At 42.7% G+C, this 10,932-nt stretch overlaps 1 protein-coding gene across 1 annotated transcript in view; it reads right to left on the bottom strand.

Annotated features, from left to right (window-relative positions):
• Positions 1-10,932, bottom strand: part of SQLE (squalene epoxidase) — a 43,429-nt gene that overhangs the window by 9,346 nt on the left and 23,151 nt on the right. The window contains exons 5-8 of the mRNA XM_019528153.1: positions 9,092-9,205; positions 5,268-5,439; positions 2,862-2,957; positions 693-835 (exon numbers count right to left, since the gene is read on the bottom strand). Coding sequence (XP_019383698.1) covers positions 693-835; positions 2,862-2,957; positions 5,268-5,439; positions 9,092-9,205 — 525 coding nt within the window. The remainder of the gene's footprint in view (positions 1-692; positions 836-2,861; positions 2,958-5,267; positions 5,440-9,091; positions 9,206-10,932) is intronic.

Raw genomic sequence — 10,932 nt, 5'->3', positions numbered from 1 at the left:
CACCCCCAGCTAGCCCCACCCCGTTCTGTCTTACCTGATATCAAGCTGCCATTTTGAATTGATTTAACCTCCCCCTAATGCCCCCAAATGTCTGTACTTAGCCAATATGCGTACATCTTTTTAACTGAAATGTTCCTAGTGCCCAGCAACAATGTAGCAACAATAATCACATTCAACCCAAACTACAGGGGTAATTTAGAGATGAATGGTAACTTAGTACATGTAACATTCTAGACTTTGAGTTTACATCTCCCCCAAAAATCAGCACTGTCAGTAACACCAGCCCCTTAATATCACAATCACTACTGATTTAGCACTAACTCAGAGGCATGAATGATACCTCCAAAACACAGCTATATCCTGTAGCACCGGTATCATGAGCTAATGTTCCTACATTTCTTGAAGTTCTGTGTTAAGAGCTGTCTTTATTGTTCTTTAAAACCATCTCTTGAAATCAAGAGCAAACTGTTGATGGGCCATGTCTACACCAAAAGTCCTTTAATAACATAGGAATAGCACTACAGTATACCAACAAATGACTCCTAAAGCAGATGCAACTGTAATAGCAAGCCATCCTCCCACTTCATTCCCAATTCTCAACTGCCCCAGCCCGTACTTATACAAGATGTTAAGTAAAAGTCTGAAATTACATAGAGTCACCTACGCAGTGTACCAGAAAGCACTAACTGTACCTGCAGAATAGCAGAATCTTCATAAAGGTCTGGAATGTCCTGAAGCAAGCTCCTCCATATTTTAATGTCATTCAGAATAACACTCATTCCTCCACCTGTTAGAGGGTGCCTCATATTATATGCATCTCCCAAAAGGAGAACACCTAGGTGTGAAAGAAGACTTGGTCAAAGTACACATGCCTAGTACATCACTTTAGAAACAAAAGACTTTTATTTCTCTTTTAAAATGTGCTGAGGCTCAGCCAAGAAGACATCCTAGCATGAAAACCACCTGAATAACAACTCAGTATCAAAGTGGTTTCAAGAATTAATAATTATTAATTAATTGTATTGTTTATCGTTCTAATACAAGTATATTAATACATTAGAATTAAATCATAACCTCTAGGTGTTGTGAACCCTCTGAGTTGCTGATATTACAGATGTAAATTAAACAAACTACTGCGTGAAACTCAATTTAAATAATGCGTGGTTAAAGTTTAACCTGAGAGGTGTTAACCAGCTTAAAAATGTGTCAAAATGCATCACATCCGAAAATTTTAAACCTCAAAGCACTATGTTCTAATAACATATAAGCCTCTCAAAATTATAGTGTTTAGAGGGTTTTTCTTAAAACTTTCCTTGAAAATTTACTTTGAGAAATATGAGCATGAGATTTCAGCCCAATTAACCTGTTAAAGCCCCCCCAACCCCAAAAAAGAAAACAGGGGGCACATCTACATGTTAATTAAAGCGCTTTTGCTAATGTGCATTAAATTTAGTACCTCCATTGTGAGGTACCAAAAAAGGCGCATTAGCCTATTTTAATGCACATTCGGCCTGTGCAAATAGGGAACTATTCATTTCCGGTTCGGCCGATTCGGATGCTAGCAATTCAATTCGGAGCTCCAAATCGGTTTTCTGCTTCGAGTTGGCCAAATCAACTCCGAAGCTTCGGAGCTGATTAGGAGATTTGGCCATAGGGTATAATGGGGAATCAATGAAATATCTCTAACTTCGTTGTTTTTTGTCCAATTTAAACTAAATTTGCAGGGGTAGTAGCTTTTGCTGAGAGCATGAAGCCTGTCAAGTGTCAAGGAGGTAGGTGCAGGGGCTTGGGGGAAACTGCACCCCAAATTTTTGAAAGCAAAACTCATGTCACGTGTGTGCGTTAAGCCACAGCGGGGTCAAAACTGCAAGGACGGTAGCCCCTGGTGAGGCCACAAAGCCTGCCAAGCTTCAAGGAGATAAGTGCAGGGGTTTGGAGAAAACTGTACCTCAAGCTGCGGACAAGCAAAACCTCAGCTAGACACGCAGGGCCTCAGAACCCGGACTCCCCCTGCACCTATCTCCTCGACAGCTGGCAGGTTTCATGGCCACAGCAGGGGTCACCATCCCTGCAGCGCCTTAACACACACAGTGTCATCCATGTCACGAGTTTTGCTTGTCTGCAGTTTGAGGTACAGTTTCCCCCAAACCCTGCTCCAATCTCTTTGAAACATGGCAGGCTTTGTGGCCTCAGTAAGAGCTACCATCCGTGAAGTCTGCACCCCACTGTGGCTTAACACACATGACACGAGTTTTGCTTTCAGAACTTTGGGGTGTAGCTTCCCAGAAACCCCTGCACCTACCACCTGGAGACTTGGCACACGTCATGCTCACATCAAAGACTACCATCCCTGCAAGTTTCATTTGAATCAGCCAAAAGACAACAAAGTTATAGCTATTTAATTGATTCCCCATTATATGCTATGGCCGAATCTCCAAATCTTTTCCTAATAGATTCGGAAAGTCTGAATCAATTCGGAAAGCCTAAAGCTTCCTGCGATTCAATTCGGATTCGTAGATTCAGCCTCCAAATCATCTCCGAATCATGATCCAAAGCTCTGCATAGCCCTAATGCACATTAGTGCAAGCACATGTTTTTGTGACACTTTACTGAGCATTAAAATAGGCTAACGTGCATTAAAGCACATGCGTAGATGCACCCAGAATGCCTTCAAATAAACCAGCTGTTAACCTTAATTCTAGGTATCAATACTAGTATGCTACTAACGGGTGCTGAACACGTGCACACACAGAGAGAGAGATATGTTTAAATTTACCATTTTCACAATAGATAAACATGACTGGGAAAGTTGTCCTTAAAACATACAAAAACATTTTTTGTTCTTACTACCCAGTACATACCTCTTTTGTTGACTGGCGAAGGAGGTAGGAAGCTTGCTGGCATGGTCCTCAAACGATCATTCTGAACAGCTATTAAGAACGGTTCTTTTAAATGTTCTGAAACGAACAGACTATTTAGTTACCTGATTTATACAGGGTCCTCAAGTTAAATAACTGGCAAAGAAGCAACCATAATCTCTTGGGGTTGTAAACTTTCCAAGTTGCCGACATTACAGATGTAAATTGAACTACTTTTTGACATTGTGAAATTTTTAGGTAATAGAAGGTCAAGGTACAATCCTTTCTGCCACTAATCCCAATTGAGTTGACTGAGAACTGAGGATACCTAGCACCTCACGAAAATAAGGATGCAGCTGTGGAAATAAAGGGAAGCTCATCACTCAGGATGCTGTACAGATCAGGCAAAAATTCTGTACTAGCAATAGTTCTAGCATTTTAGTCAGAAAGGACAACACATTAGACTTGAACCTGTTGATATCAAATGACTCTATACTGATACCACTAATGTCACTGCCAAAATTCTCAGTGACTGCATTGGCACAGGATCAGAACCTAGAATAATTACTAAGGCAAAACATCAAGGGATATCCAAGGCAGGAAAAAAGGGCACAGTGAATTCCCTCCTTCAAATGTGAATGCTTACAATCATTTCCAGATGAGCCAAAAGAAGTTCTATTTCAGGGGGACTAATCTTACTATTCCAGCTCTGCCTTCACCAATAGCAACTGAAAACCCCAAATCAGCCTCTAAATATGCATTTGTCCATTTCAACCTATCTAATTACTTCCCCTAATATCTACAGAAAAACATATAGCTACTTCCGAAATTTCAGTTCTACTGTTGCATTTACATATGCAGACTAAATGATGTCCTACCTAGCAACAAAAATATCACTGGAGAAATATCGACGCTGTTTAGTAGCGCCCAGAATCCATCAAGAATGTGGAAGCTGGCAGATAAAAACAGAAGACTATGAGGTGTAAGAAGTATAATCAACCAAAAAGAAACACAAGTACTAGAGAGCTAGGAAATACAAAAGGCAAGATAAAGCCACCACACGTCATTCACTCTTGTCCTTTTAGGGCTGAAAAGTAGCAGTGGACCCATAAAGATTTTTTGGGCCGATACCAATGGCTGATTATTGACCAGCCAGATCAGCCAATACTGATCTGATTGCTAACATGCAGCCTGGCAGCTTGGAAAGCAGTGTCCAGCTGATAAGTCTGTTAGGTGGAAGGAAGGTGGGGGAAGGAAGGGGTATGGGGGGTGCAAATCAAGGCTCCCAGATCAGGCAATGGTGGTGCAAGGAGGAGGAGCTACAGCCAACCCAAAAGTCACCATAGCCCCCACTCTCAGTACTGCCACCACCCACCCCACCCCCGCCTTCCTGGAGCGCAGCCCAGGCCCAGCCCCCCCTGCTGGGAAGAGCCCAGCATGGCCCCAGCCCCGAGCATGCAGCAGGCAGCCCACCCTCACCCCATGAACAGATCCAGGGCGCACATGCTCCTCATGCCTCCCCAAGGGTGTGCGCGGTGGTGGAAGGCATTCTGAACAGCTGTCCCACCGTGCCCTCTGGACAAGGTGTAGCTCCATCCCATGCCCTGTGCGGCGCCTGCCCCTACCCTAGTCCCACTCCCCTCCTCACCACAGGGGCCTCGATCTGCCCCTCCGTGACCTTTCCCTCCCCCACATCCCCCGACTTACCAGCCAGACACTGCTCTCTGAGTTGTCAGGCTACACTCCTAGCTGCATGCATGCTGCGGCTGCACACATGCACATGGCATTTAATTGATTACATTATCAGCCAAAAAAGTCGATTGCCAATACTGTCAATTTTCCTTGTATTGGTGCCAATACGATATGGACCTATGTATCAGAGCACCTCTACTAAAAAGGCAAAGCTTAAGCACCTGGAAAACCAAGTGTTTCAGAGTTAAAAGTGCCACCTTCCACATTCCAAGATCACACTAGCTTTAGGGCTTTTTGCCTGAGCCACATCTGCCAGCTTACAGCTCCTCTCCTTGATCTCACAACTGTTTTCTGTGCCACAGAAAACTACATCCCAAGAGCAGAGTCACAGTCTCTAGACAACCTAATTTATATAGCAGGCAGGCCTAGGGCAGCTCTAGAAAGTATTTACTAGCAGTCTTAGACTGGCAAACACTCCTAATGTCAGGGCAGGTTATATCATGAAAAGAGGAGCAACAGCTAAAAGAGCTTCTACCAGTTTCCCCAAGTGAAATAAATTATAACTGCAAAAGTACATCCATGCACATTCATCTAAACTACAGCTAGTGCCAAAGATGGCTTAATACTTATAGATAATACTTCAGCTACAAATAAAACTCACACAAGTTGGTAAACAATGTATTACAATTCTGAAGAATATAAATACAAAAATCTTACCAGGTAGCTGTGGAAGTATTTTCTCAGTCATGTACTCTCTGATATTTTTTGGCATTTCTCCTCGAATGTCAACAAGCACTCGAGTCTCATTTGAAGAAATCTGGTAGATTAGTACTGGACTAGGATTAGCTAAAACAAGTTCAGCATGATTTGCTTTAAACTGCGGTGCATCCTTTAAAAAAAAAAGGAAAAAAGGATTAGTAAAAGGGTGAAAGAATGCCCTCTTACACAATCATTTCCTGATATGCTTTAAATTCCATTATATCCAAAACAGACTATCTCATTAGATTTTATGTTAACATGTTCTATATAACCATTTTTATAAAAGTGCAATTAATGTGGTAGTTTCACAAACAATGTTTACTTGGTTTCATTGCATTTGACAATTTTAATATTTATTAAACAGTAAAACAGGTTATATAGCTCATTTAATCTTTTGTTTTTATATTTTAGCATATTTGTGTGCATATACAATACAGGTCACTTTAGTATTTTTTCCATGGGATTTATTTTCAAATGAACAAGAGAGAGGCAAGAGGAAGGAGTGCCTACAGATGTAATTATGTTTTCTACTATAGACACCTCAGGAAAGTACCCAAGCAGCTGTTTAACTTGAAACAGACTAGAAGACTCATCAGCTAGTCATATACTTTAAGTTAAGCACGTGTTCAAGAACTTCTCAGATCAGAGCCATAACCATTAGTGCATAATTGTCAAATGCTTGTAACTTTGTTAAATCAAGATTATTTTTGTTATACCAAATAAAGAAAGTATTCATTATGAACTATGGGCCGTGTGTAGACAAAACGGGGGCTCTAAATTGAAGTGGTGAGTTTTAAAAAACACTGCTTCAATTTAGGGCTGATTAAACCCCCATGTTGTGCACACACCTGCACACACTTACCTGCCTCTCTAGCAGGGAGGGGAGGGGAGGGCGAACTGCTGGTGGGTGGAGCAGTCCCTATGCTGGGGGAGGGGGGAAGGGGGAAGGCTGAGGCTTCCATCCACAGCAGTGGCAGCCCCCGCCCCAGCAGCACCAGCCCACAGGCACCTGGCTTGGGCGGTCCGGGGGGCACCACAGATGCAGAGAGAAGCACGGGGCCCCTGCACAGCTCAGGCAGGCAGGCAGGCTCCAAGGGGGAAAAAAAAAAAAAGATCAGGCTCGCTGCTTTTCTTGGGTAGACCCTGCTTTCCCGGGCTGCTGCCAGGCTGCTTGCAGGGCTTCCTACAGAGCCGTGGAGCTGCACAGAGCCCAGCGCTTCACTCCACAGCTGTAGGGGCAACAAACAAACTCCTGGAAGGAGTTTTAGTTTGCTGCGCCCCAAGTAATTTAAGGCGCATTACACCACTGGATTTCCTACAGCAGCTGGAATTAATGCACAATATACAGCCAAGGCAAACACCGACACCATTAAAATGGTGCAAAAGTGTTTAGCCCACTTTAAAGCATTGTGCACACATGCCTCTAGTTTCATCTACACATGGCCATGGACACATTTTTTTTTATTCGTTTTTACTGAAATCACTACACATGTCTACACTGCAAGGAAATGTTAGCCTGGTTTGGCTACTGTGTGTTAACTAACTTGGGTTAAAATAACAGTGAAGACAAGGCAATCAAATTTAAAACCCAAGTTAATTTGTCTTCATGGACCTTCCTTTTTCATCCAATGCAGACTTATCCATTGATGGTCTTGGTATTGATTTCAACAAGATAGGGCCACTCTTAGGTACAGAGTAAGTAAGCAAAACTTCAGCTTACAAAATGGAAGGATCAAGAAGTTACCAGTATATGGAGACAGGGACTACAATGCAGATGGTTTTACAAAAAGCCTTCAACATGCAAAGATTCATATACATGCTTCATGTTCTGCAATATAAATTACTCCCAGGAAGTGATGTGCTTTTCAATGGCACTTGACAATGTAGGAAATTAAGCATGTCCAGAGCCTTAACTGTAACAGACAAGGACAATGCAGAAAATGAAACAGAGATCAATTCCTTAAAAATTAACGTTAACAGTGCACCGGCAAAGCAACATGTTCCATCACTGTTGCTTCTTGTAGTTCTCTGTAATCACATCTTTCATTAAGTCTACTTCAGTACCCAGGACCTAAAACATTGTAGAACAGAGTATGTGTGTTGGCGTGAATATATGGATTATACTAACTGTAATCTTCCTAAAAAAGATTCAACAGAATCTGAAGGTAGCACATATCAATAATTTACAAGTAAAAATTATCAAATTAACTTCTCTTCTTCTCCATAGAAAAGGAAAGATAATGGTGCTCCTGTACAGAGTGTATTGTTATTCGAATAATTAATTTGGTTGAAAACCATTTAAGATCAGAGCTCAAGACACAGTTTAAAACAGACTATAGCTGCTGAGTAAAAGATAGCAATAAAAGCACTGTTTTTTAAACTGTTCCATGAGGGTAAATTCTCAATCTCTGTAAATCTCATTTATTACTAGCAATTATGATTGCACATGCAGAGAAAAATATGCATCAGAGTGATTAGTTATCTGCCTCCTGGAAAAAGGCCTTGCCTACATGAGGCTGCCTCTCAGAAGTTATGGCAGCAAACAGCAACAGTCAGAGAAGCCAACAGAGCACGTACACGTCTGTATGGCTTCTGACAACTCCATGTGGTTCCTGCCTTAGCAGTACATCAGTGAGGCTAAAGTGCATGTTGGGGGACCTGGGACCACCCCAGAGTGGTCCCAGGACTGGGACCCACAATCAACTGATTTCTAACTGGCTCCAGTGCAGTCCTGTGTCTGGGACTGACAATCTTCTGATTATCAGTTCCAACCTTGGGACCACATCAGTTCACCAGGCACCTGACTTTCTACTTGTCCCTGAACTGGGATTGATCCCCAATTCCAAAAATCACACGCGTTTCCACGCACATGTATAATGGCAAGAGGTGTAATTTGTTAAGATCGGGAAACAGATCCCATCAAGCCACGTGCCAAGGCCCTCAGAGGCTAGACAAGGGTGCAGCAGCCCTGAGCAAGTACCCATCTGAAGGGCTGCACAGGGGGCCAAGCTTGGCCAGAGACAGCAACATCCCTCTTCCTGCACCTGCTCCCTGTCATTCCTACCCCTAGGGTGTCCTCCAGCACCTCCCCCAAATGGTTTAGCTACAGAACCAGTGGCATCTAGCATACAGCCCACCCCTTTTTAAATCCTTGATCTGCCTGTGTGCAGGTAAATTTACATTCACTTTCTGGGTAGCAGCAAAGGCTTTCTTTCAGTCTCTGAGCTGGCCTTGCTCTGCTCTAGAAAGGAGGAGAACTGTCACCACAGGAGAGCTGTGAGTATAGACACTCACAACACTACCTGCCAAAACTATGGAGTGTACACTTAGCATCTACCCTTTGCCTCAGTTTCCAATTTGAGCCAGCTCTCTTGTGCCACTTCATACAGTAGCTGATCCCCATCAAATATTCCAAACATTAGAACAGTCTTTAAAACTGTTGAGCCAAAGTATGCATTTTCATCCACTGACTGACAGACAGAAAAAAGCATGCTGATTTCACATGCTGAATAAACTTTACTTAATGCCATTTCCCACTGAGCTTCTCCCACCAGAAACCATACCCCACCTAAGGCAGATGGCATATTTTTTCCAGGAAGGCATTTGAGGCGCATTTCTTTTCTCTTTTCAACATGGATCAAATCCTTAAAAGGCATAACTGAACCCTAGGAAATCTATGCAGAAATTCAATGAATCACGCAAGCAATTCACTAAATTTCAAGGCCCTGGGAAAAAAGCAGTGATATATCCACTTCTTGTGTGTCATATATATGAGATGTTACCTTCAATATACAACCAACAAAATGAGATGAGACAGTAACTTTATTGGAAACCAGATTTTTCCTAAATTTGGAGAAAAGTCCATCAGCAACAATTGTCAGAGGTGCATGGAGTTCCTGTAATATAAAAATAATATTTTGTTCAAACACATAAAAAGTAACATATTACCTGAATATTAGTTTTCACATAATTTAAAATCTGATATTAAAATATAAATATGTGCGTAATTAAAAAATAGCTGAATTCATTTACCTCAGTTTTAAAAGGACCACCCCATACCACATCTCCTTTGCAGTAAGATGGGTCTGTAATATTTCCTACTTAATAAGACTTCTGCTGAGAGCATTATGAGCAACTGAGAAAGACTAGCAGCTTTACAGTTGAGAAACACTGCTGTTGTAGTTTATTTTTATTTAAGAATCTTAAATCGCATAAAGTAAAAAAAGGATTAAATAACCAATTACAGTAGGTTACAGTAATTACATATGAATTTCTAATAGGGATGTAAATATCATCTGAAAATTCTAATTATACCGTTTAAACAGTTAAATAGTCCTATGACAAGGGGGCAGGGCAGCGTGGGGAGCTGGGGCCGAGGATGATCGGTGGGATTGCGGCAAGTTCCACTGCCAACTGGGACTGAAGCCTGTAGCTACAGCAGGCTCTGCGTGGTGAGTGTGCAGAAGCAAGCAGACAGCAGCGCCAGCAGTGCAGGGTGGCAGGGTCCCCAGCTTGGTGCTGCTGATTGTCTGGGGAATGGCTCTAGCACGGCTCGGCTGCTGGCTGCCTCCAGATGGGGAAGGGAGCAGCACAGTCCCTTCCCTGTCTGGATGCAGCCAGCAGCTGGGCCAGTACCACGCTACTTCTGCTCAACTGAAGGCTTGCCCCAGTGCTCTGGCTCCTAGCAGAGGATGCTTAGCCCTCAGGCGGATGTCTCTGGCACGATCCTATGCATGTCCAGCAGCAACACACCCCCAGGCTGGGAGTGTTGCTGTGGGTCTTTGCCAAGCAACAGCTACCGGAGCTCAGGGGAGGGCGAGAGGGAGGTGCCACTTGGGGCCTGGGTGCTCTTGGGCTGGAGGCACCATCTGGTCATGGCACAATGTGGTCCAGCTGTCCTAGCAGGTGGGAGCCCCTGTGGGTGCTATTAGGGCAGGTAACACCTGGCTCCATGCAGCCCCACCACTGTGCGTGGTCCTATTTAAGCCCTGCCATCTCCTCCACATCTTTGTCCAGCTCCGCACCCCAGGTAACTGCTAGTTACCACCCTGGCCTCAGCAGCCATACGATGTTGCAACTCAGGTTCATTCTGCCTCCCAACAACAGGCAGCACCAAGCCTGGAGGTAAATGGTAAACCTTAAACATTATAAATATAATTAGTTTAACCTTTTACATCCCTAATTTCTAACCAATGAAAAAGTTCTATCAGAGATTAATTACTATTTCTTTAGAAAGCACCAAAGAGCAAGATTAGAACAAATAATCCAACTCATTCAGCATGGCCACTTTTTATTTAATTTTGGACACAATGATTCACAATGATTTGGTTCTATTAAATGGAGTACATACTCCATTTGCTTCCAGAAAGCAAACTATACATTATGAAACTACCTCAAACCTATGTTTTTCAACATTTCATTGATCTTGAAGTGAAAAGAATCATCCAAGAGTGATGAAACTGAGACAAATATATTTCTGTTTTAAAATTATACATACCTTTGCCTTTTTATCCTGTATCTCAACATTGCCTGACCTATATATTATTCCTTTTGACTGAAATTTACAAGTCGGTTCACTCATCTGCTTCATCTTTACCAAACAGGAATTTAGACAATATGGGGA

The sequence above is a fragment of the Gavialis gangeticus genome, unplaced genomic scaffold, assembly GCF_001723915.1.
Source record: "Gavialis gangeticus isolate Ggan-Ray unplaced genomic scaffold, GavGan_comp1, whole genome shotgun sequence".
In the NCBI taxonomy this organism is placed as follows: domain Eukaryota; kingdom Metazoa; phylum Chordata; order Crocodylia; family Gavialidae; genus Gavialis; species Gavialis gangeticus.
Note: the sequence above shows the minus strand (reverse complement) of the source record. Positions and strands in the feature narration are given on the sequence as shown.